Genomic DNA, 24,549 nt, shown 5'->3' with positions numbered 1-24,549 from the left:
TAATTGCCTAAATAATTGCGCTTGTTAGTAAATCTGTCACAGCGAAGTGAATCAAGAATAAACCTCAAACTGATTGAATTACGGGACATTCTTCACCAGTCTTATCGACTCATACTGACAACAAACTCTCCGCATGACAGAATATCTCCACTAGTAGCCTGTTCAGTTGGGTCACGAGGGATCAAAAGAGGCAAAAACCCACAGAATCACCATCACTCATAGAAACTCACGATGAGACAATGACTGACCTAGTAAAATAATGTCTTGCCGTTAAATACCGTGACAATCTCACGTTACTATATAACATCGCTGCTCTGCTGTATATAACCTGTTCTTCCCCCGGATCTCGATAGCAGTTCAGTCATGCTGGGGCTGTTCCTCTCTTCAAATGCTTCAGTGTCGTCATAGTAGATCCGCCTGAGCAGTGTAAGAGTAGTTCATGCCCGGTAAAATTGCCGTCCTCCAGATGGTTTTTACTGTGCTCGCCTTTCGATTGACAACGTGCAGTCAAAGGGCTTACTGACGTTAGAAGATGATCAATCCTGCTTGTTACCAAAAATGCCATGGGATGTCGACTCTCAAATGTATCTGCATTCACAATTTAGCGGTTGGTATACCTTGCATCTATTCTTAGGTGAGATGGTATCTCCACAGCCACACTCTCGAAGAGGTTGTGGCTATGACATTCGTGTCCTCTTTTCTGGGAATCTGCCTTGTCTCGTCTTGTCCAGCCCTACCCGCTTAATGGAGTCCTAGAAACCCACACTCCAAAAAGCTCCCTTCCTCCCCGTCCCAGAGAAGAGGTTACAGAGGGGACTTCCAGGCTGCTACCACAAGTTGGTCGCTGCCGTTGGCTTCGCTTCGTACCGTTCGTCCCGCTCCCGCTTCTTTCTAATTCTATCTCCATTGCTTTTATTAGTTAAAACGATCATCTTTCTCCATTCTTGGCTCATCGGATCAGTCTCTAGTCGATATTCGCTGTATGACTCGACCCCGATTCTGTCTTGTTCCTCGTGGAGTCTGAGACGCTATCAGCAGGCCTGTTTGTCTTCTTGTCCTGGACCTGACCTGGGCGGAAAGTCCTTTCAACCCTCCTAGAGGAGAAACCCCCCAGCGTGTCCTGTCCTTCTGATATGCCCTGTTCATACTATAAACCTGTCCTGTAAAAGTCCAACGCTGTCTCTCATGTCTTGGTTCCTGCATCTGCATCTCTAATTAACAAACCTATTTATCTGGCATCCATCCATCTCTCTCACCGAGCAGGGTATTACTGCATCTAGTACATATCTATTACTTAGCCACAGCCCACTTCCCCAGCTGCTATTAAACCCTTCCACAACCCCTCGCCTTACGCCCAGGTCCGCCTTGTGTGGTACTGTACTGTGCCTTTAGAGTGCATCGCCTCACAAGCGCACCCAGTTTGTCCGCCGATTGCAATTGCATTGCTGTCTCAGCCCCTCTTACTCATACTTTCAACGACTTTTATAATTTTCAGCCTGGCGCAACATCGCATCTCATTGCACAAATCTAGGCGGCTTCATCGTTCACGAAGCAACCGCACAAACTCAATTTATTTTAGATATTTTGTTTGAGCCTGCCATTCGTAAGCGTTTGGTTGGTTCATATCTATAGCAGGTACTCAATTGCTTTTTTTATTTCTTATTCTTAGCCTCACCTTCCAGGCTCCTACATCTTACGCTCAGGCTGCTTACCAACATCAAATGGGGAACAGAGATAGCCAAACTCATGGCTGAACCAAGGCTCGGGCTCTCTGAGGCCATCTCGGAGGAGCGTACCGAGCCGTTTTCACAGTCCGAGATTGACGCTCGCTTCAAGGGTGTCCGCGTTGAGGAGCCGGTCCCTACGTCCATCTCTTCAGCTGTTTCATTAGACGAGCTTCACGTTGAGGATCACCACCACAGACAAGGCATCCGTATCCTCTTCCGCCCTCTGGCCAGCTTCCCTAACTCGCGGTCTGTGAGTCCTGGCAGTGACAGTTGCCAGTGGCTCGCTCTCCGCGCCGAAGTTGCCTCACCAGAGCAGCCCGAGCACAAAGTGCTAGCTGTGACTCAGACCTCCAAGGATATCAAATTCTCCGTCCGTATACCCGGTGAGACTCAGGATGCCTCTCCAAGACCTCCTCTATGGTGTGAGCTATACTATGATCCTGCCAGTGACAAGGTCATCTTCTTGAATAAGTCAGACGTGCCGATTTCTCTGTCAAGTGTGTCGCCGACGCCGTTCTCGAGTCCTCCCGTCAGCGCTACCCACATCATCAACCCCGGATCAGCTAAGGCTTTGAAGCCTGGAACATGGCGCATTACCGTTAGAGACATTGATGTTATTGACTTTCGAGTACTCGAAAAGCGCCCAGTGACGCTATATCAACCGAAGCAACCAACCATTCCCGAGGATGTTCCACCAACCTCAACCACCGCCACTACCCCCCTTAACTCGAGTGGGAAGCGGGCTCTGTCTCCGGAGTATGACGAGAAGAGAGTGAAACGTCGTGTCTCAGACCCGGATACACCCGGTGATGATGGTGTGGTTATGTTCTTGCGGCCTTCTGCAGATCCCTTGGTTTTCTCTCTACCGAATGGCCGTGAAAGCAAGGAGCTCTCCACTGTGAACGGTCATGCCTTGCTGGACGGCGAGAAGGGCGACACTGTTGCGATTCCAGGTGTCTGTGAACTCGACGAATACCAGCTTACCAAGCGGGAGCCCATCGCATCGACATCGTTATCTGCTGTGTACACCGCTACACACTCCCATGTACCAGACAACATTGTCACAGTCAAAGTGCTAAAGACACGCGTTGCCAACTCGAATGACAAATCATTACTCCACGAGCGGACCGTCATCCGCCAAGCCGACATGTGGCTTCGTGAGTGCAGGAGTCAGGAAGACCTGCAGCACAAGTCCATCGTTCGCTATTACGGCGGTGATGCACGCTTTCTGTCCCTTTACATGGAGCACATCGACGCCAAGGATCTTACTGCAGCACCTCGTTGGAGGAACAAGTCCAACGACGAGTTTATGGGTGACAGGAACGATGCTATCAGGATCCTGGGAGATATCGCCGGCGCCCTCACCTACATCCACGGCCGCAAATTGGTACACAACGACATAAAACCAGCCAACATCCTCTACTCACCAGAGAGGGGCGCTGTCCTCTGTGACTTTGGACTCTCAACGCTGGCCGCTAATTCACCGACGACTGGCGGAACACCGTACTACATTCCCCCTGAATTCATTGGGCGGAAGCAGCGCGGACCTGCGTCTGACATCTGGGCACTTGGTGTCACCATGCTCTATGTGTTACGCAAAATCTCCTTTCCCGACTCTCGTGCTCGTCAAAGACATCCCCGGCCTCTGTACTGGTTAATCGCCGGTGTGAACAGTCCCAACACCCCTCACAAGCAGCACGGAAATGGCCAGCCAGCCATTATCCAGATGCGAGACTGGCTCACCGAGATACACGAGGCTAGAGAGAAACTCAACCCCAAGGATCGACTCGAGCGGATCGTTATGGAGATGCTATACCCCAATCCCAACCAACGTATCACCATGGCTAAGGTGTTGCAAGAGTTGGCTACCGGCCAAGTTGCTGTCGCTGCGGGATGAGGCCCGAGCAGGAGCAGCAGTTCATTATCTGTTATGACTTTCGCATAAATAATTACGTTTTCCTTTTGATTTCCAGGACTGGAGTTTGGTTTTACGCATGTTTCAGTGTTACTTGCTGGATTTATATGAGTAGGAGGGTAAGTCTATATACACCCCTGTATCCAGAAGATCATACTAACCAACTCAAGATTGGATATACCCAGTTGATGATTTTAGACGTTATACATCTGTTTATTTGTTTCCGCATATTATATGAATGGCTAGTTGTACTTGTTTGGATGTAATTTAGGTTGTTTTGGAAGCCACTCTATGATGGCTATTGATCATGTTTCATTACATATGTATCTGCGCTTCGGGTATACTATTTATAGGCTGAATCCCATTGCAAAAGCGGCGGCGAAACCTACAACAGAGGTCAAAGCCATCGTGTTCACACCCAAAATACCTGCTCCACTGCCATTGTCACCACCCTCCTCTCCTGAAGATGAAGAGTTGGAAGCGCTATCAGTGCCATTGCCATCCTGCTGCTTGATCATCACGTAGTCAACGTCACCAGTCTTGTTGCTAGGTCCCTTTGCGTTCTCCTTGAAGCGGATGTCCGCACAGTTGTAGAGGGCGCTGCCGCTGTCGCCAACAGTCACGACCTGGATACTGGCGTAATCACCGTCCGAGACCTTGACGCTTGAGGGCAGGGCAAGCTCTTCGATGAAAAGAGTGCCGGGGTTGGTGGCGTTGAGGAACTCGGGAGTGAGGGAGATGTTGAAGTTGGTTGTGTTCTCGCCGAGACCGAGGTTGACGAAGACGTAGGTCCAGTCATGGTGGAGGTCGAGTGTAAGAGAACCACCCTCGAGGGGCCAGTCAGTGACGTTCTTCTTGTTGTAGTCGACACCAGCGCCTAATGTACGTTAGCAGAAGTCAATGCAAGGTGAGAATATGGGGTTTCGTACAAGGATAAGTCCACTGGCTGTACTTCTCCTCGTTCTTCTCGCTGAGGGTATCATCTCGCCATGTAGGGAAGACAAGACCGAAGTGGGCAGAGACGGCCTGAACGGTAGCCAGGCCGAGGAGGGTCTTGGAGGCGAACATTGTGGAAGATTGGGATGGTGATCAACGCAGGTGAGAGGGTGAGGAACAACAAATGTGAGTATTACAGGAGCACCAATCGACTTTATATGCATATACATTCTTTTTTTCCAGGGTCCAACTAAAGTTTAGCTCCCTTCAATTGACTCTAGATCTAGAAGCTGCTCAATACCATGCAGTTATTGGCTTGGCGTGAGGCAGTTTTCAGTGAGGACTTCCTGCGGTGTCACTAGTAGCTTCATCAAAGAAGCATTCCGGCCCCGCCCCCGGAGATTCGGAGGCAGGTGTGAATATGGACAAGGTGGGTGCCCGGTTGAAGACAGGTCTCGGCCGGAGCGGTTTCAATGGGTTCGTGGATACCACTATACAACCCACTTGTTCGCCTTTCAAATACTTTATTATATGGAGCTTTGACTGCTCGTATATAACATGAAATGAACATTTTACATAGATTTCATTCGGAATAAGTTTCAAAGTTCTCACGTACTTGGCATCACAGTCGTCCCAAAACGGGTGAGCTTATGCGGGGATGAGAGCGAGTTTGAGACCATAATAAACTTGCTCAAATAAACGCAACGATCCCTGTTGGGAAGGCGGCTCGTCGCGTAGACAACTCCGGGGAAGGCGCTCAATTCTCATACGATAAGCTCTATTCGATATGCTTAATGGTTAGTGGCGTGAATGGCGGTATGTTGTTCTGTTGATCCTGGTTTGATGTTGTGAGAATGCAGGGTAAGCCAGACGTCAATCGACATAGCCAAGTTATCTCTCAGCTGAGTTGATCCTCGGTTGACTCTTTGAGTCTGGTATGTCGTTCATTACCTTGGGAAGTATCTAGAGTCATCCATAGGTGTGCATGGTGTGCATTGGGTACAATGTGAATGATGCCCCCTTAAAAGACTCGATCTGCTGTGTAAGTGGAACTCGTGAATGGAATGATGGCGTTGAAACCCGTTGAATATCGCAAACACCAACGCACCATCGTAAGAATAGAATGACAGTAAAGATTTCAATGCAAAAATAACATCCTTTATCCTTTATGAACATTTAATTGATTGCTATGCTATCACTTCGGCGCATTTGGTAACGAGGACGTGCTGCTGATTGAGTGACGTCACGTGCATGATCGCTGCTATCTGATAAGATTTCTCTATATCCACTTTTTATCGATAAGATTAACGCTTCCTTTATGCTTCAATATTTGGTTCCTGACTCCCTTCCATCACAGCATCAATCATCAATCATCATCGTCATTATGGATCCTGGGCGCAAGGCAATGCTAGCGGGACGAAGATCCCCCAACCGTCGAGATGTCACATCCCCCCGACACGACCCTACCAACAGAATTACCAAACCAACAAAGCCCACTGCGTCAAAGGTCAACCCCAAGTACTTGACCCAAGACGAGCAGTCGCGCCAATTTGTCGCCGACGAGGACAAGTTCGTACTGAAGCAGTCCAAGAAGAAGGCAGATATTCGCATCCGTGAAGGTCGCGCCAAACCTATCGACTATCTTGCGTTCAACTTGCGATACATCGATACCGATCGCGACGTATTCGACGACGACGAAGCCGATGTCGCGATCGACATCCCTGCACCCGGAGACGTTATTGCGTCGTTGAATAGCGAGCAGATCGCCGAGCTAGACTCTGATATCGCCTCTTATCATGTACTCGAGACGAACCCTACCAACCGCGAATATTGGAGGGCGCTCCAGACCATCTGCGCAGACAGGAAGGCAAAATTAGACCCGCACGGACATGAGAGAAGGGTTGTGAGCAGTGTTTCAGACGACATTGACAAGATTCTCGCCCCCAAGACGCACGACCAGTTGGAGGCCTTGGAAAAGCAAATCAAGAACAAATTACAATTGAACGAAGACATCGATACGGATTATTGGGAACAGCTGCTCAAAAGCCTGAGAGTGTGGAAAGCTCGTGCCAAGCTAAGCCAGGTATACGAGACAATCAAGGAGATCCGCGTCAAGCAGCTCAAGGAGAGTGACCCGGCCAAGGCAAAAGCGTTGGGCCAGGCGACTTCTGCCCCCAAGGTGACATTCGGCGCGCAGCCAGGAGCCGCAGCGTCAGCTTCCCCAGATCCAACGGCGACGCCGGCATATGTTTCATCCTCAAGCCATGCAGGAAAAGCTCCCCCTCCTGGCACTGAACGCTTTTCTCAGGCCGACAATGAGGACTTCTCTCAGGCTACCAAAGCACTGTATGATCGCGAGGTTGCTAGAGGTGTTGACGAGAACGAGGAGATATTTACAAGCGAGGAAGCGGTGACCACTTCCAAACCGCAGTGGGCAGACAAGTACAAGCCTCGAAAACCACGTTACTTCAATCGTGTGCAGATGGGCTACGACTGGAATAAGTATAACCAGACCCATTATGATCACGATAACCCACCGCCCAAAGTTGTCCAGGGCTACAAGTTCAATATTTTCTACCCAGAACTCATCGACAAGACAAAAGCACCAACTTTCAAGATTATTCGGGAACACGGCCGCAGACGTGGAGAATCGTTTGCTGCTGCTGGCGAGGAGGACACGTGCCTGATCAGGTTCATTGCAGGCCCCCCATACGAGGATATTGCGTTTCGTATTGTCGATCGAGAATGGGATTACAGCGCCAAGAAAGATCGAGGCTTCAAGAGCTCTTTTGACAAGGTATGTTCGTCCCTTCTTACTGCGCTTCACGTGGGTGGGCTGGCCATGCACTGGCCCTTGCGAGCTCATACTGTGGTAACGTTCTTGGCCGTTGGTTGAGATGCACTTTATGCAACCTAGAACGGTCCACGTTTATGACAGCCGTTTTAAGCATCGTACCTGCAAGCGCCATGTCCTCCACTACACCCTCAGGAACATGCGAAACTAACCAGCCTCACTCGATAGGGTATTCTGCAGCTGCACTTTCAGTTCAAGAAGGTATGACTCTAAAAACACACATCTGTTGGTCCTGCTCGATCTATCATACTGACACATGATTCTAGATCTATTACAGGAAATAGACACGGGTATCTACCCATCGCTCTCTTGCCATGGATTTGTTCCGGACCTCGCCTATTCGTGCAAACCCTGGCTATCAATAGCTGCAAAAAGTGACAATTCGGTTTTCGCATTCTCACCTTCATCATGGTTGAAAGTTGGATAGCAAAGCAAAACAAGTTTTCAGACGGGTTTGGACAGACCGCCCGTTCCATAATGATTGCATCACCATGGCTGTTAATAGCTTCCTGCATGTGTGGCTTATCCGACTCATGTTGATTCTTGTTCCTGTACTACCTATTAGAAGCATTCTCATTCGGGACCTCAGGCCGGGACTAGTGTAGGGCTGGTGTTGGGCAGAGATAGGCAGGCGATGATTCAGCAGGTGATCGGAGTGAGGCACAGCGAGCAGCAAGTGCCTCTTGCTTTGTCCTCACATCTGCGGTTTCATCTCATCAATGTGGCATGAGGACAAGCGAACCAGCTAAGAAGTTGCATTGTTCCTGCAGCATCAGCACAATAATACGACAAAGCAGAGCTTCAAGACATGCAGCAGCAGTGTTTCGACTGCCGCACCTGGACGGATATGGCAGGCAAACTGGAGTCATTGGGCGATATGCACGCGAAGTCTTCTCGAAGACTGTCAGTCGCAAAGCGTTCACGGACCGCGTGTCGAACAGATAGCACCAAACCTCGTGGGCAGCTTAATATTGATTTGTTTGAAGGGGGAATCTGCGCGGATCGTGAGCAATCAGCAATACAACAGAAAGGCTCGGTGCAGTCCACCAGTCGGAACAGCTGCCTCAACCCAAGCATGATTCCCTGACCCATAGTCTTCAAGATGAAGCTTCGAAAGATTGTTCTATATGTATTCTTTGATGCATCGGTCCGCAGTGCAGTGATGAGATGATTATATGCTCCAACAATCTTCTGGCGGCTTCTCCGGCTGCTTCCATATTGCTTCACAACGGCAAGAGATTGAAAACGGAGATTCAAACGGGACGGGCATCAACCGACGATTTGATTGGTGTTGTGATTGGTATTCAGATTGGTGTCCTGATTGGTATCGTTTGAAATGCAAGGTGCCGTTTGAGACGTATAGGTCCCACGATAGCCCCGTTTACCAGTGTACAAGCCGGCTGAGCTACCGTCAAGTGACTTGATGCCGTCTTGGTAACATGTGCTATGGTATGGAGGGTGCTGTCCCGATACCAGACTTGCAAGATGAGCCCGGGACGTTTTAACAGGAGAGAAAGGCAGATTTGACGATACGCAAAGGGGGCATGCAACACAAGTCATTCCGGACCGGTCCAACGAGCATCGGCACATTTCTTGTTAGTATCTACAGGGTTGCACGTTTAGTTCTGGACCGTGGAGGAGGAGAGACCTTTCCTTACTGAGGACGCAATTAATTACTTGCTGTCTTGTCCACCCTTGCAAGGTTAGGTTACTCCACAAGCTGTATTGTGTATATACATACAATCGATGAGGCAGCTTTTCAGAAGACCAGGGTATACATATGCATGTACCTCCTGGCGTGGACAGTGCCAGTTGAGCAATGCAAACCCTATAACTTCAGTCAGAGAAGACAGAAAAGTCCCAGTGGGAACTCGTTTGCGCGTCCCAGTCCAACGTCCTTCAGATTACTGTATGTATTGTATCTGATGGCCGCACACAGCAAAGCACAGCACACAAAAGTACAAGCGCACACATATCCGTACACAAATACAAATGCATGTTAGTAGTGGAGGTTGGCTTGCCGTGATGGAGCTCCATATGTATGAGGTATACCCCCCGGGGCGTGTCTGAGATATGTGTGTCCCTGCCCGTTTTCCCTTGTATGCAACTGACCCCAGACCTAGTTGAAAATGGCTTTTCTGGGCGCCTGTTGGTCGTCGTCGTCCTGTCTCGACCCACACCCATACACTCTGTCCGGTCCTGACTACGATCTTAGGGTCCATGTCCATAGCATAGCTTTCGATGGGGGTTATTGAAGGAGGTGTAGGAGGATCTGAAAAGCCAAGACTTCTGAATCTGTCTACGGGCAGTTGTTTATCAACGGATCGCCGTCTAAACGAAGCCGTTGCCCATGAAATCAGCCCTGCGACTCTACGCCCTACCCCAAACGAGCGGACTGGAGGCACAAAGGTCTTTGCTTCGGCATCATATATCGCCATCTCTGCTCTGCACTCTCCCCCCGTCCTTGCCTTGTCCTATTGTGTCTATTGTAACGTTTTGCTATCTCCCCGTTTTCCTCCTCTTCATACTCCGCCTCATCCATCTTATCTTGTCTAGTTTCTTTCCTCGCTTCCCACTACTTGGAAATCTACTTTGTCCCCGAGAACATCATCAAACGACCACGAGACCTTATTGTACTTCCTTCCAAACAGTGGTCTTTGACTTTGACTACAACCGCCATGGATTCACCGTTTCCTGGCGAAGGACAACAGCCCAGCTACACGAATAATCTCCCCGGTCATGGGCAACACTCACCTTGCGCGCCAGAGCTCACCGGTATGGAGTCATACTATTCCCTCTCTTCGGGCCCTCAAGATGAACCATCTCATCTCTCATCAACTGGTGCTCTCCCTCTGGGCTCGACCCTGTCACAACACCAAGAGAACCAGAACCAGCGGTCACATCCGGGTCATGATGCCAACCCGTACGCCTCCCTGACTTCAGGTTTTCACTATCCGCCTCGAAGCCATTACCAGACTTGGCCTTCACCTCCACCAGGACCTGATGATTATGACAACTGTTCATACCAGAGCTCTCCAAGCAGCGGCAGTGCCCCAATGAGCTGCTACAACCCTTCACCCATCTCACCAAGAACGTGGTCTTCCCCAGAATTTCCTCTGCCTCAGCCGGAGACGCTTCAAAGCCAGCAGAACTCATTCAAGAACCTTCGAGTCTGCACTCCAACATCAACCGACGGATATCCAGTCAGAGGCCCTCGGGTCCTGACGCCTCTCACGAGCGGCTACATGGGCCCGGGTTTCGAGAATGAGCATGATGGTCTGCCACGAATCTACTCTCCAGCAACAATCGCCAGTCCCTCAATTGGAGCGTTGTCGTGCACTAGTTCCCCACACGAGCAGCTTCTCGGAACTCCCGTGCATATGAAGGCTCGACCAGAATCTCCAGCAGGCCAAGCAAGGTATCGTGCCAGCCCGGAGGTCAACAGTGAAGCACTGGAACCTCAAGGCGCTGCAGCGAATGCCAAGACCGATGAACCGTACGCTAAGCTCCTTTGGCGAGCTCTAATGAGCACGCCAGATCATGCCATGACTCTTCAAGAGATCTACCAGTGGTTCCGTGAGAACACTGACAAGGACATCAAGAAGGACCATTCAGAAAGGCGACCAGGCAAGAACGCCGAAGGTTGGCAGAACAGCATCCGCCATAACCTGAGCATGAATGAGGTATGTCACAATCTGCACTCTCCATAGTTTCCCGCCCTCGGATCTCGCTTCAATACACTCCACTCCCTGCCGAATTCCAGGTATAGCCTGCTGCATAAGCATAAGCCTAAACCCACACACACGGGCCAATTCTTTTTTAGTGCTTTAAGGCTGACAGTGGATCCTGATGCAGGCTTTCATCAAACGAGAACACAAGGAACAACGAGAACAGAAGCTCAAACAGCACGAGCAGTCGTCAGAGCCGTTGTCGAACGGAGCAGATCTGTACTCTGCCAAGCCTGGTGAACCTAAAAAGCCAACAGAATGGATGCTCGAGGATTGGGCTGTGAAGAATGGGGTTGAGAGCACGACGAAATATCGTAAGAACAAGGAGCAGCCACGCCGAACTGTGACAACTAGACTCCACCATCACCCGTACGATCACCGACTCCAACACGGCAGTCCCACAGCCAAGATGTCGTCCAGTCGAAAGGGAGCCCTCGATCCCACGATGAACAAGTTTGGTCTACGCGGGCGTCCTGGTCCTAATCATTACCCCCATGAGATGAACCCGAACACCAACATGCCACCGACGCCCCACCACATGATGGCCCACCCTCAAGCTCATCACATCCGACAAGCAACGATGCCGGGAATGTATCAATCACAGTCGCATCCGCAACAACAGGGCTACGAAGACGTGATGATGCCGCGGATCGAGAGGATGCCACAAACGGTCGTCGAACAGGAGTACTCTCCAATGACACCCGACTCAAATGCGTTTGGTTTCATGCTGCCAGAGCCGAACCTAATACACGCGCATGCAGCCAATTCCAGCCCTAGCGCGACCACCCATACCCATGGCACTACCGCGTATGCGCTCCCTCCTAGTGGCGCTCACGCTCAGTACCTTGGCTCATCTCCGTGCGAATATCCGTACACTATGGCAGACGTCACAGGCGTCTATCAAGGCAGCGGTCACAATACTCCTAGCGTCGGAGTCAACGAACGCCTCATAGGGATCGGCCCTAACGTTAACGTCAACCCTGCCTACAACTGGAACTGCCAGGGACTCTGATCTGATGGCCAGAGCCCTTGAAATCCTCCGAACGTTAGGGTGGTCTGAAATCCTCCGAATGCCTTCTTCTTAGCCTCTCTCTCCACCCGTTGGTGGTTTGACACAATGCATGGTCATTGATATGACCAATTCCTGTGTATCAGAGAGAAGAGAAGTCAGGGAAAAAGAAAAAAAGAAAAATACAAAAAATGAAAACTATGAGAAGAGTCAAATTCCGAGTCCACGAAGCAAAGTCACCGCGGGAAACGCGTGTGTGAGAAAAGGCGAAAAGAGGAGCTGAGACTGAGCATTACTGGGTTACTGGTTCTGGAAAAAAGCAAATCGACTTCTCTCACAACGGCGTAAGATTATGAAGATGGTGGCAGTTTGGAACCTACAAGGATCTCAATCTCAACTGCACCTAGAAGCACAGCACCAACAACTACCTACCTACCTACTCAAGAATAGGTGAAGTCCACGGAACACAGATCATCCGAACCCAGATCAGACATGGCCCAGGATGGGAGTCGACTCGCGGTCATGGGTTGGGCGCGAAGCGCCGAGGCTGGCTGAGCCTGATGTTCATACAGTACCAGTACCGATGACCTTAGTAATTACAGTTGCTGCGCAGCTAAACTAAACTGGTGTCGGCTTGGCAATGCTATGGCCATGGGCATATCGAGGGAACTACAGGCGAGCCCGAGAGGCGGACACTCCTGTCATATGTTGGTTCCCCCTCGTGCGATACCTGTCATATTTCCAGCTTCCTGGAACGTGGACCTTGTGTTCATATTACTGCATTACAACATAGCAGGCACAGAGACTTGGGCTTTGGTCGGGCATCATTGTCGTCATCTTCATCACCGTTACCCGTTTTACCCCTTCTCCTTTCATTTCCTTGTCTCTGTTTATGGGTGGCTTCATGGATCTTGTCTAGACGATGCGCTTCATCTTTCGCTCCCCGAGGAGTAACAAAGAGGCATCATTGTTATTGGTTGGCCATTGCTGAGCGAAACGTCTCTCGCACAAAGCGTGCTCTTAATGTCTTTTGCTCTAGTTATTGTTTATTATCTATCACCATCATAAATGGCTTGTTATTCCCCATCCCCCCCCTCTTGTATCCATGACCTCAACACACAAGCGCTTCTTCCCACCCCCAGTGCATTTTTCCCATGCCGCTTGCGGTACCAATACCAATACCAAGAGTACACATCATCACCGCCCTTTCTTACCACCAACATGAATATAGGGCCTCTTTTGAGTTGTATTGTTGATTTGCGCCCGTTTATTGTTTAACCTCGTCCGAAAACGCTGAAGACGGCCGGATATGGTAAATCGCGAATGGGATAAACACAGTCCGATAGAAGGATACATAGCATTGTTAGACCAACAAAAATACAATACAGTAACTCTAAACTCTTTCTGCCACTTGAGGATCAGTAATCTAGACACCTATTGCGACTTGTCAATTACTTCTGTGCTCTCGTACGGTTACAGTACCATCGAGCCTAGAAGGCCATGTCTTGCTTCCCCCCACTTAACCCTGTTATTGATCGCTCAAATTCCGCAGATGCGAGTGGGGAAAGGCTGGGTTCATGAGGCCATTGTTGAGAGACGCAACAGTATCATTGGTTACCAATCTGTCGGGTCAGGACAGCTGAGCCAACGGGAAATGATCCGGGCCCCTCATTCATGACATCCTTGACCCTGTAGCGATGCGACTTTATCGCGCTGAACGACAGCATGTACTCTTAAAGTGGGGGGAGGAATGCCACGAGAAGTGAAAGGGCAAGTGAGGCTAGGAAGGTTATAGAATGGCTTGGTATGATCGCCAGGAGCTCAGACATTGGCGTTGCTTCCCTTCTTGAAAAGGCAATCGTTGAGAATCAATGGAAATGAGAAGGAGATAACACACAGACATTTCAAATCTGAGAGCGGGATACCGACGTTCCCCGATTCTCCACTTGCTAATAGGATCAGCAGAGAAGGATCGAGCCGCAGATATGGATGCCAGGATCATAGAGACAATTGCTTATCGGTTCCGGGGCCCGTTTCGACCGCAAGGGAGCAGTCGAGGCCATCTGCTGCGGGCATTCCACCTTCCAAGGATAGTGACGAGCACTGTTCTGTACTGTAGAAACACATACAGTACATACAACGCAACGTCTGCCGAGTGTTGTATTATTAGAAGCTCGGTTAGGCTCTCAATAGAATGGACACACCTTGCCTGCATGCCCACGCCTGTCGAACCCCAGTGTTACCATTGCAGTACGGATACAGCAGCGACTAAGTGGAAGCAGACCCCAAATTGTATTCCCCGTGCAGTCAAGCCTCATCATGTGTCTCACAGGGTTGTTTCCGGGCCCGAGTCTCTTTCCAATTTCCTTTTTTCTTCAGCATCCCTGTAGGCAGCGGTTTTATGAATAGAGGCGCTTTGTCTCTTTTCCCTCTATGTCCACACACTGCCAACCAAGTACAATAGACAGTCATTGCTTTAGCCCATCCCTTGCCTGCCCAGTCCACGATATGGAGCTGGTGGTGTGGGGCTATCCAGCATGCCTATCACTAAACAAGATGTTGTCTTTGCTGAGACCTTTTGTCAATTGCGGGCTCAGATCTCAGTCATGAAGAGCCAACAAGTTCCGAGAATATGGTCACTATTGTGACACAAGATTCAATACTGTTGTATGCATATGCACTGTGCGGTGTGCGGAGTGTGCTGTGAAGAGAAGAGAGGAATTAATGATGAAACAGACGAGAAAAGGAAAAAGCATGATTGATGGAGATGTGGAGTTGTCCGATATGTAGGTGGGATCGACATAGAATAGAATAGGATCTCCGTCTTTCTTTTTCGAATTAGACTTCAAAGTAGCGGCCGCTGGTTTTGCACTACTCATCGTCAGTGGGCGTTTGACACTTTGACAGGTCAATTGCAGTACCTTAAACTCAGCCAGGAACGGGCCGGGTAATGACCATCGTGCTTGGGTGTAACTTCTCTAGACCAGGCCAAGTCCCGCTGTCCCTTTCTTCGTAACACCTCCGAGCCTTAGCTCTTCTGCATACCCAGCTTGATAGGATGAAGCTCGAATAGGCAGAAAAAGCAAAGCGCCTCTGCTTTTGTTGTGTGCTCCGATATGCTGCACCGTTTAGAAAATGGGGGCACTTTCTCAAGATTAGCTTTGAAGCCAACAATGACAATAGGAAGAAGGCGCTCTGCACCAACCATGGCTTGTGATCAACCGTTAGCGGCGCTGCGAGTTCAGCACGTACTCTAGCGCTTGTCTGCCTGTCTAGTGTCTTCTGCAGCTCGACGACTAGGGAATAAGAAGCCAAGAAAAGGATGACCGCATGGCATTTCCTGGCTGATCCCACCAACGGTCTGTTGAAACAAGAACATCTCGAGTGAGCGGGGCATGATTAACCTCCAGGATGTATGAGTGGATCCTCTTGAAGCTTTCAACCATTTACACTTCTTCTTATTATTGTCGTAGCATGGAATGGTTTCCCTTGATCCCCGAACCGGTTTAATCTGCAGATTAAAGCCTGCTGCAGCTGTACAGTTGACGTTGCCGATGATGTACCTTCAATCAACTTTCAAAGCTGAAGGTCAAAGGTGCAAGCGAGGCTTGTCGGGGTTCGCGACTCACACATCCATTGTAGACGACCGGCGTCGCAATGCACAGTACTCAAGTGATCGGAGAAGAATATCCAAGATCATCCCTACTTACATCGAGAAATTGCGTAGAAGGTCAGCACCAAGTAGTATCGATGCAACCCTGCAGCGTGAGATGGAATCCCGATCTCTCATATAGTGCTGCGGCGCAGCATCTCGATATCCCATGCCCGATCATTTCGCGCCCTGTGAAGCCACGGTGACCTATTCTTGGTCATGCTCCCACCAACAAAATATGCAATTTCGTGTTGCGAGATGGTGGTGATCGCCTGTCTCAGAAGCATTCATTTGGTCTATCTTTGGCCAGCTAGTTGACGTCACCAACATGGCATATGCCAGCTGCTCGAAATTGAAGTAGTCTGCTATGCACGACTTCCAATTTGGTAGACTTCTGGTCCCTGATCTGCTATTGATGGCGTGGTACGGGGGAGTTGCGAATCATTAACCATGACTGACAATACTGCATCATTTGTGCAGGTTCAGAACGGCCAGGAGTACAGTACGTAAAAAGATCTCAGCAATGCGCGATAAGCATGTAAATGAAGCGCCAACAAGGCACTGCAACTCGTGACTTGTCCTGGCGCAACCAGGGTGATGCTAACCGGCTAATTGTCGATCATGGTCCCCTGTTGTTTTGTCCCGTCCCATTCATCAAACGACATCGGCGGTCGGACTCATATTCCATAACCCGGTACCTGGTACGATCTAATGGACATTGGCAGCCACTTGATCCACTATCGAGATATAATCACGATCTGGGCAGATTCCGCTACCAGATCGCAACAACCAGGCTTGTTGAGATCTTAACAGAGCTCAACCAACATCTGACCCACCCATGGGTCCAATCGAGCCTACAAGACGACGATTTGCCAATTGCAATGATCTTCAAGCCACCCTTTGAGGTAATAGTGATAATCAGAGTCATTGCTCATTTGGATAGTAGGCCATTCTGACTCGAAAGTTCGCCGACCCGTCTGTGTCTGAGAGCATCCTTCTGAGCCAGCTGGTCCACCAAAACACTTCAGCCAAGGAACAGGACGACGGCATGCGAGATAAGGTGTGGGCTTGATCTTTCAAGAGTTGGTCCGGAGTACCATCCCTCCATATCAGCCCTGTCGATATTACAGCCCGCGTGGTGCGATCCATCAATCGTCCAAATCGCTGCGCATCAACCAACCCTTCTTTCCCTTTTCTCCTTCGTCTCTCTTTGCAGCAACTCTCGTTGCCAGGGCCAGATTCGGGTCCGTTGGGTGCGCATTTCTTGATCCCTGCAAGAAGACCCTTGTTGTAGGGGACTCTGTAATGCCACACTGACATGGTCTTCGGACTTCTCTAGCTTCTGCACGCATCTTCACTGGTCGCGCCTAAGCACACTCCTGGCGGCGTTTCTTGGCAACTTGCGCTAAACCAGACTGACATGGATCCACCGCCCTTCGAGTACGAGAAACCACCCGCTGCGTGTGCCACCATCTCGTCTGTTTGATGCATTGCCGTTGTATGTGCGACTGCCGCGTGACAGATGGTGTATGGGGGCTACGTAGGCCCAGTAGCTACTGGTCGCAACGTCCAGGATAGCCCCTCAATTAGAACACAATGCTTTAGAGTCTATCCAATGAGAGTAGATCACTGTGATGCGACATGACCGAGTCTGGCAGTTCTTCATATTATGGTGTCCTGGAAATTGAAGAAGTGTCTTCAGCGCCTGTCCAGCCGTACGCTATGGAACGCCTCACCAAGCCTCAATCGTACGATTGTTGTAATGTTGGTCATTGGGCCTTGCTATCTTGTGGGTAAGCGCAACACTATTGCTGTAAATACTGTAGCACTTGCCCAGAACCACTTCAATCCGTAAAGGGAAGTGTGTTCCAGGGCTAATAATGAGAAGTGTCGTTTCTGAGACCAAGCGGACGATTAGTAGCAATTTGTGTGCAGGACCTCCATTGCCTTACATGAACATGAGACACGAAAACTCCGGAAACTCTAGGTCTTCAACCGGACGAGCTATCAATAGTGTGGTCCATCGTAGATAACTCTGGTTTTGGCTGGCATGTAATGATATTGTTGCGGCGGGCTTCCGGCAGGCATCGGACATCAGTGTGCAGGTTAGGCTCATCGAAATCTGCTTGGAACTGAGGCTTTCGGTAGGTCACCAATACAGAAGAGGATTCTCACGACGGAAGCCGGACGAGCGGCGTATCTTGTTGCCTGAGGAGCGTGTGCCGATTTGGCATCGATTCTTCATATACCGGTGCAATTGCCGTCAATGTATAGTCGAACAGTGGTGCTGGTGTGCATATATTGAAAGGTTCCGCCGAGCTAATCAAGGCTTGAAGTGTAATCGTAAATGTTGGAATTTGTACATTGGATGGGGTTCCACGAGTCTGATCCTGCTCGGCTCTCACAACATGAACACATGTGGGTGTATTGATGGCGTTCTGCACCGGCGGGTAGATACTGCGTCTTTCCGTTGTCTACACATATGAAACGAATGATGCATTTCGACCAAAGCCGCTCGAACGCTGGTTGAGATTGAAAATGCAAAATATGGATAGCTGGCTTAATAAGAATGCGCTTGTTTTGTGAGAATGGGTAAAGTAGTCGGATTGCTTCCATGCAGCCCCCGTAACAAAAGCGCATGGCTTCGAGGCTGTGGCAGCCTGGTTTTCAGTGTCAGGAGAATCATCGACTTGAATAGATTCATCGATCTGGACCCAGGATACTCCAGCAGTTGTTCTTCTCAGTATCGCTGATGTGAAAGGGACTGACCTTGTGGCCCTTATCTCTCGCTCCAAAGACCATAACCATCCAAAACGTGAGGTTGGCGATGAGAACATAATTGAAGCTAAAATCTTCGTTTCTTCTTCGCGGGACCAGCTGCCGCCTTCTTTTCCAATTCCTTTTTGAGTTCCTCTCGTCGTCTATCAGCCCTTTCCTGCGAAGTTTCTCTTATTTTGGGCTCCGGGGTGGCATCATTTGCAGCGGACCGGCCTCGTTGAACGCCTTCGTTAGAATTTGACGCTGGATCTTCCACATCGGCCTTCTGTCTCCCAATGGCACCCAACTTCCTGGGAGGGCGATGGGAGACTGCCGCTGTGCTGGGTTCCGTAGGTTCAGTCGCCTCCAGGTCAATAGGAGCAGCGTTTATTCCAGCTGACTGTTTTGATTTGGCACCTCCGATACGTCCAAGGCCGCTCTTCTTTGCCGCAGGCCGCGCTGGGGAGACAGGAGGCGGTGTTGGGTCTTTCGTTGGAGGTGATACCGCTGCGTCCTCCTCCTCCCCTTCGGATGCTGTCTCCGAATCGTCTTTCTGCTGAGGCACTGGAAGTGACGTGCTCTGAGATGGTACAGGATCAGGGGCTCGAGGTGGAGTCGACTGCTTCTTTCGACCCAGTGCACCCAGACGGCGGGCTGGCTTGTCCACCCTTCCTGCATTTCGGACGGGTGATACACTGCCTGCTGATTCTCCCTCTGTAGAGCCATCATCCGTGCCCAGTGTTCCTTTTGCGTCGGTCGACTTCCTCTTAGAGACAAGGTGTGGGGGTGTGGATTGAACTTGGAAGTCGTCATCTCCATCCTCGAAGGCAGACCTCTCCTTGTCGTTCGCTGTCGATGAACTGTCCGCGACAGCTGCTTTGGGCTGTTTCTGACGTACAACAGATGAAACACCTTGAAAGTCTTTCCACCATTGATCTAGCAAAGGTGACTCGGCGCTGTTCGACATCGGCTCGAATTCAAGTCCTCCTTGTTCAAAAACACTTTCCACTAAGGATTGCGGGTTATCTGGACTCTCTTGACTGTATTCGAGATCCTTCTTCCATTGTCGGCGGTCGAAAGGCGCGAGGCCAGGCACCTTTTCGGCTGCCGTTGCCCTTGAAACCTTCTTCTTGCCAGAGAAGGCATTGAATACATGTTCCATGCCCGTGCCCATGGCTTCCAGTTTGTCCAAAAGTTTAGTAAGAATCGCATCTTTCTGCCCCAGGCTCAGAACTAGAGATTCAATTTCCAGATTTTTTGTATGGTGTGCTTGAATCAGCGGAAGTACCAGGTTAGTGGCTATGTTGATAGCAGGCAACTTCTTCAGAAACATTGGCCACTTGAGCGGTTGGAGTCCAGGAATTTCACAAGTAATGTTGAGGACAAGATCGTGCTCGCCTGTTGCTTCCGACCTGGTATCACGGTCTAGGCGAAGACTCGTTTCATCATGTCCTGGCTGAGAAGAGTCCAAAGCGGTACTGATACTTGTCAGGAACTTCGCCATGTTGTCTGGAGTATCACTGGGGTCGATGCTGGTATTCTCATTCCAGCCTCTCATGCAGATTGCCTTGCGTTCAAGTGTCTCAGCCCACATATTTGCCATATCGGTTATGTGAATCGTGTAGGCAGATGCTTCTGTATGGAAAGACACTAAGAGCACAGGCAAATCGGGAGACGATTGAAGCGGCAGTGGCCGCCATGACTTGGTCTGGGGCATGATTGATCGAGCCAAGGGACGGTTACGGCAGTGTGTTGTTCAATTAAAATTACTGTCGTAGGAATATTGTTGTGTAATGTGATGAAGTGGTGATAATAGAAACGCGTGAGATGAGGCGCGCAGGCATCAGAGAATCTGCCGCTCCTGCCTGTGAGAAATCCAACCAATCACAAAGCTCTAACATACCTACCGAAGGTGAATCACAACTACCGTGCCTACTTAATCCGATGAAGCAAGAAGCATCGTGTTTTCATCCACTACCCGGCTGACAAGCATCTCTTCAATGGATATGGATGTTTAATTAAAATAGAAGATGGGAAACGGCCTGTTCCTCATGGATTCACTGGACAACTTAGCAACCTGCCTTGGCGTCAGGGTGCCAGAAGAATTGCCCGCCAAAAGCATAAGAGACGAAATAATCTGGTTACTTTATTCCAGCTTAGTAGTGAAACTTAGGCTACCTTATTTTAGCAGCCTACTTCTTGACGGATAATTCTTCTGTCACCCATCTGCCTGGCCATCTATTATTCAATGGATCCATACCAATTTCGACAGCACGGGCCCGTCCAGACGGTTACAGACCGTTCCCAACCAATCAGAGGAATAAATCGGTCACTAAACCCCTAGGGATCTATGAATCTCAGATCTGTTCTGCGGCAGCTTCGATCGCCAGGGACGTCATGACGTATTTCAAATCGAAGCTCCACGCTTTCTACCTTATTAGGAGCCAGCCACGAGTGTTGTTTAGTATCCGTTACCGGGTTGTAGTAGGAAAAGCAAAGGAATAATTTGCATAATAAAAGTCTGGCGCATTTTCTCCTTTTCTTGATCAATCATCTCTGCGCATGCGACCAAAACTGCAAATCGTACACGCTTTTCCATGTCGCGACTTGCATCGCATATACGCCTATTGCATCTGGTAGATTCCCGATCGTCCCTTGTACTGAAATTTCAACCACACCGAAACAGCATATTTTCGTCCTCTGCTAGATTCACAACAATGCCTTCTAAGCGACTCAAGCGCGAGTCTTCGTCCCCTTCAGCGAGTACCGCTAAGAAGGCAAAGACGTCCAAGACAAACGGTTCTAGCTCATCAGATGCTTTGCGCCAACCCCATCACAAAGCCAATGAAGCAGAGGAGAACGGTATTGCAATTCGCAAGTTCTACCCACCAGAAATGAGCAATGCGCGAGCTCGCGCCTACAACGATAACAGTCTTCCTCGCCCCATTGAACTTCTGATCGACGCCCTGGAGGTCACGGCAAAGGAGCGCAAAAGCATCGATGTCAAGAAAGCGGTTGTCCATTGGTTCAAAATGGACTTAAGGATATCGGATAACAGAGCCTTGGCTTTGGCAAGTGACAAGGCGAAGGAAGCGGGCGTTCCCCTGATCGCCATATACATCATTAGTCCCCAAGACTACGAGGCTCATCTACGATCTCCAGCGCGAATCGATTTTATGTTGCGGACACTCTCAGTCATCAAGGAAGACCTTGCAAAACTCGACATCCCGCTCTATGTGGAGACGGTTGAGAAGAGGAAGCATCTCCCAGATCGGATACTGGAGCTAATGGATGAATGGGGTGCAAGTCACTTGTATGCCAACATGGAATACGAGGTTGATGAATTGAGGCGAGAAGCCGCAATGATCAAAGACTTTGCTGAGAACGGTAAAGCATTTGAAGTCGTCCACGATACCTGTATCGTCCCTCCAGGAGAGCTTCACACTGGTGCTGGAAAACAATACGCAGTTTACACCCCTTGGTACAAGACATGGGTCGCTCATATACACGAGAACCTCGATCTTTTGGAACTGTACGAACAGCCAGAAAAGAACCCAGACAGTGCGCGCAAAGACTATAAGAAGCTGTTCGATGTTGAAATTCCCGAAGCTCCCAAGAGCAAGCGACTTGGCGACGAGGAGAAAGAGCGTATACGTTCACTGTGGCCATGTGGAGAGCATGAAGCAAAGAAGCGCCTGGACAAGTTCTGTGACGAGAGGATCGGAAACTACCAAGAGAAGAGGAATATACCGGCCGAGGCAGCTACTTCTTCCATATCAGTGCATCTGGCCTCTGGAACCGTTAGTGCGAGGACATGCGTGCGGACTGCGCGTGACAGAAACAAAACCAAGAAACTGAATGGAGGTAACGACGGTATTCAGACTTGGATCAGTGAAGTTGCTTGGCGCGACTTTTATAAGCATGTTCTGGTTCACTGGCCATATGTCTGGTAAGAAAGCTACTACCAGAAACCTATTCATCCACTGACATGAGCAGCATGAATAAACCTTTCAAACCGGAATACTCAAACATTTCCTGGTCATACGATAACGACCATTTTGCAGCATGGTGCGAGGGCCGGACAGGTTTCCCAATCGTTGATGCAGCCATGCGACAGCTGAACACCATGGGCTACATGCACAACCGATGCCGCATGATTGTCGCTTCGTTTCTGGCAAAGGACCTTTTGTTGGACTGGTAAGTTACTCATCCTACGCTGCGCCCCTTTCTTGTGTTGCCATATTAACTTGTAGCCAGGCGAAAGGGTGAAAGGTACTTTATGGAGCATCTTGTCGATGGTGATTTTGCCTCGAACAATGGCGGCTGGGGTTTCAGTGCCAGTGTTGGTGTCGACCCTCAACCATACTTCCGCATCTTTAATCCCTTGTTACAAAGCGAGAAGTTCGACCCTGAGGGTGATTACATCCGCAAATGGGTTCCTGAGTTGAAGGGCATTGAAGGTAAAGCGATCCATGATCCCTACAATCGAGGTGCTGGTCCCAAAGCCAAGAAGAATGGGTATCCTCAACCTATTGTCACACACAAGGACTGCCGGGAACGAGCACTTGCTGTGTATAAAGAGGGACTCGCGGTTGACGAGTGAGGGGTGTCAGGCGGGTAACAGAAGAATTGTCAAAGGCTCAGGTTACCTTAATAGAGTAGCCTAAGTGCCAGTCTAAGCCAGCATATAGTGACCAAATTATTTCGTCTCTTATGCTTTTGGGGGCCAATTCTTCTGATACATTGAGGACTGCTTATCTATCTGGATCATTGGTGTGGGTAGATGACATACGGGTCTCAGGTTGACGCTCGTCCATCTTGGTTCACACGTCTAGGCATCCTGGGGGGTGTGAACAAGACTAATTACCATGACTTGTATCCGAAGAAAGAAAGCTAAGCTGGGGTAGCTGAGGCATAATCGAAATTGAGCGTTTTGTCATTGGGAGTACCATACATTGTTATCGGAACGACCAAAAGTTGGCATTGGCTGGTGATCGCAGGCGTTGAACCTGCATCTACGTTACGGCCGTATGAACGACTTTGGAGAATCATATCAAATAAAAAACAACTGCACATGCTTAAGATAGTCACATAATTGAAAATTCATGTTAGACCCGTATCTGTACCATAGCAAACGACTTGAGCGCCACGGCTTTTTCAGAGCCTAGTTAATCTGCGGCATGGAGACCATCAGAGTAGCCCCAGAATCCTCGGAGTAGGTTGACTTGTGAAGTCTGTCCGAGGAGACTTCGCCAGCCGTATCGGGTGCATTATAACCAGTTCATCACATCTTCAAACACGGATTCGGGATATCGTAATGTTGTCTCAAAATCGAGCCGAACGCCTCGAAGTGGATTTGCTAGATGCAGCCAACCCTAGTTTCTTTCACCCATTGCCTTCGTGCCCGAACCCAAAACCCTGTGGTTCATTCGTATCAGAATTCCTTTTGTCGAGGATTCTCAGAACCAGATGTCGATCAACTTTTTCCCACAATTTGATTGATTTATCGCTGTCCGCTCCAGACGTTCTTGAGGAGGCCGTCACGCTGGGCCAGTCGGTTGAAGGAGTCGTCGCTCTCGCCCATAGCTCGGATGAAGCCGCAGAGGGCGTAGACGTGGTTCTCGCCCTGGATGGCACGGCCGTTCTCGTCAACCTTGGCGACGGAGATCTGGACAGAGCCGTGATCCTTGGCCTTGATGATGCGGTTGGTGGCGCTGCACTTGCGGGGGACGTAACTGGTGATGCTGCATCAGTATCATGATTCTCCCATCGCGCATCCTATTCCAATGTTCCAAAGTGATGTCTTACAGGTCCACAATCTCGCCGCGGTCGTTCTCCATTTTGGCTGATTTGAGAGGGGGTGGTTTTGGGTTTTTGAGTGGTTGTGTCGGCGGGAGGTGAAGTCGAAGTCGTCGCAAAGTGGGAGGAAGAGCAATTTCAATTTTGGTGCTTTTGGCAACCAGTCTGTGGT

General features: G+C 49.7%; 7 protein-coding genes across 7 annotated transcripts; 4 read left to right on the top strand and 3 right to left on the bottom strand.

The window, feature by feature from the left end:
- The first annotated feature begins 1,429 nt into the window (after window positions 1–1,429).
- Window positions 1,430–3,753, top strand: B0J16DRAFT_3121 (kinase-like domain-containing protein). The gene is made up of 2 exons (XM_046125032.1): window positions 1,430–1,635; window positions 1,733–3,753. The coding sequence occupies exon 2, from the start codon at window positions 1,747–1,749 to the stop codon at window positions 3,622–3,624; it is 1,878 nt and encodes a 625-aa protein (XP_045988258.1). The 5' UTR covers window positions 1,430–1,635; window positions 1,733–1,746; the 3' UTR covers window positions 3,625–3,753.
- Window positions 3,754–3,806: 53 nt separating this feature from the next.
- B0J16DRAFT_3026 (uncharacterized protein) lies at window positions 3,807–4,829 on the bottom strand. The gene is made up of 2 exons (XM_046124641.1): window positions 4,572–4,829; window positions 3,807–4,519 (listed from the first exon to the last, which is right to left on the bottom strand). The coding sequence occupies exons 1-2, from the start codon at window positions 4,708–4,710 to the stop codon at window positions 3,990–3,992; spliced, it is 669 nt and encodes a 222-aa protein (XP_045988257.1). The 5' UTR covers window positions 4,711–4,829; the 3' UTR covers window positions 3,807–3,989.
- A 1,133-nt stretch (window positions 4,830–5,962) lies between these two features.
- Window positions 5,963–7,716, top strand: B0J16DRAFT_377078 (mid region of cactin-domain-containing protein; the record flags this gene model as incomplete). Its single annotated transcript, XM_046130821.1, has 3 exons — window positions 5,963–7,375; window positions 7,601–7,633; window positions 7,699–7,716. 3 exons carry the CDS (start codon window positions 5,963–5,965, stop codon window positions 7,714–7,716), a joined length of 1,464 nt encoding a protein of 487 aa, XP_045988256.1.
- Window positions 7,717–10,110: 2,394 nt separating this feature from the next.
- Window positions 10,111–12,633, top strand: B0J16DRAFT_390528 (uncharacterized protein; the record flags this gene model as incomplete). The annotated part of the gene is made up of 2 exons (XM_046131891.1): window positions 10,111–11,115; window positions 11,273–12,633. The coding sequence occupies 2 exons, from the start codon at window positions 10,111–10,113 to the stop codon at window positions 12,170–12,172; spliced, it is 1,905 nt and encodes a 634-aa protein (XP_045988255.1). The 3' UTR covers window positions 12,173–12,633.
- A 5,930-nt stretch (window positions 12,634–18,563) lies between these two features.
- Window positions 18,564–20,373, bottom strand: B0J16DRAFT_2903 (XRCC4-like factor-domain-containing protein). Its single transcript, XM_046124246.1, has one exon. It carries the CDS (start codon window positions 20,293–20,295, stop codon window positions 18,667–18,669), a length of 1,629 nt encoding a protein of 542 aa, XP_045988254.1. The 5' UTR covers window positions 20,296–20,373; the 3' UTR covers window positions 18,564–18,666.
- Window positions 20,374–20,910: 537 nt separating this feature from the next.
- On the top strand, window positions 20,911–23,663 carry B0J16DRAFT_277429 (DNA photolyase, FAD-binding/Cryptochrome). Its single transcript, XM_046123809.1, has 3 exons — window positions 20,911–22,527; window positions 22,575–22,775; window positions 22,836–23,663. Exons 1-3 carry the CDS (start codon window positions 21,176–21,178, stop codon window positions 23,179–23,181), a joined length of 1,899 nt encoding a protein of 632 aa, XP_045988253.1. The 5' UTR covers window positions 20,911–21,175; the 3' UTR covers window positions 23,182–23,663.
- B0J16DRAFT_326269 (40S ribosomal protein S21) lies at window positions 23,664–24,525 on the bottom strand. Its single transcript, XM_046125983.1, has 2 exons — window positions 24,387–24,525; window positions 23,664–24,313 (listed from the first exon to the last, which is right to left on the bottom strand). The coding sequence occupies exons 1-2, from the start codon at window positions 24,416–24,418 to the stop codon at window positions 24,082–24,084; spliced, it is 264 nt and encodes an 87-aa protein (XP_045988252.1). The 5' UTR covers window positions 24,419–24,525; the 3' UTR covers window positions 23,664–24,081.
- Window positions 24,526–24,549: the final 24 nt, after the last annotated feature.

Source organism: Fusarium flagelliforme, assembly GCF_020744385.1.
Source record: "Fusarium flagelliforme strain FIESC 12 MPI-CAGE-AA-0113 chromosome Unknown B0J16scaffold_1, whole genome shotgun sequence".
Lineage (NCBI taxonomy): Eukaryota > Fungi > Ascomycota > Sordariomycetes > Hypocreales > Nectriaceae > Fusarium > Fusarium flagelliforme.
The sequence above is the reverse complement of the archived record's forward strand: the minus strand, read 5'-3'. Positions and strand labels throughout refer to the sequence as shown.

Coding starts and splice junctions, on each gene's coding strand:
- B0J16DRAFT_3121 (XM_046125032.1), top strand. CDS start 1,747: ATGGCTGAACCAAGGCTCGGGCTCTCTGAGGCCATCTCGGAGGAGCGT.
- B0J16DRAFT_3026 (XM_046124641.1), bottom strand. CDS start 4,710: ATGTTCGCCTCCAAGACCCTCCTCGGCCTGGCTACCGTTCAGGCCGTC. Junction 4,520..4,571: donor CAGCCAGTGGACTTATCCTT/GTACGAAACCCC, acceptor AACGTACATTAG/GCGCTGGTGTCGACTACAAC.
- B0J16DRAFT_2903 (XM_046124246.1), bottom strand. CDS start 20,295: ATGCCCCAGACCAAGTCATGGCGGCCACTGCCGCTTCAATCGTCTCCC.
- B0J16DRAFT_277429 (XM_046123809.1), top strand. CDS start 21,176: ATGTCGCGACTTGCATCGCATATACGCCTATTGCATCTGGTAGATTCC. Junction 22,528..22,574: donor GTTCACTGGCCATATGTCTG/GTAAGAAAGCTA, acceptor TGACATGAGCAG/CATGAATAAACCTTTCAAAC. Junction 22,776..22,835: donor AAGGACCTTTTGTTGGACTG/GTAAGTTACTCA, acceptor ACTTGTAGCCAG/GCGAAAGGGTGAAAGGTACT.
- B0J16DRAFT_326269 (XM_046125983.1), bottom strand. CDS start 24,418: ATGGAGAACGACCGCGGCGAGATTGTGGACCT. Junction 24,314..24,386: donor CGCGGCGAGATTGTGGACCT/GTAAGACATCAC, acceptor CAGCATCACCAG/TTACGTCCCCCGCAAGTGCA.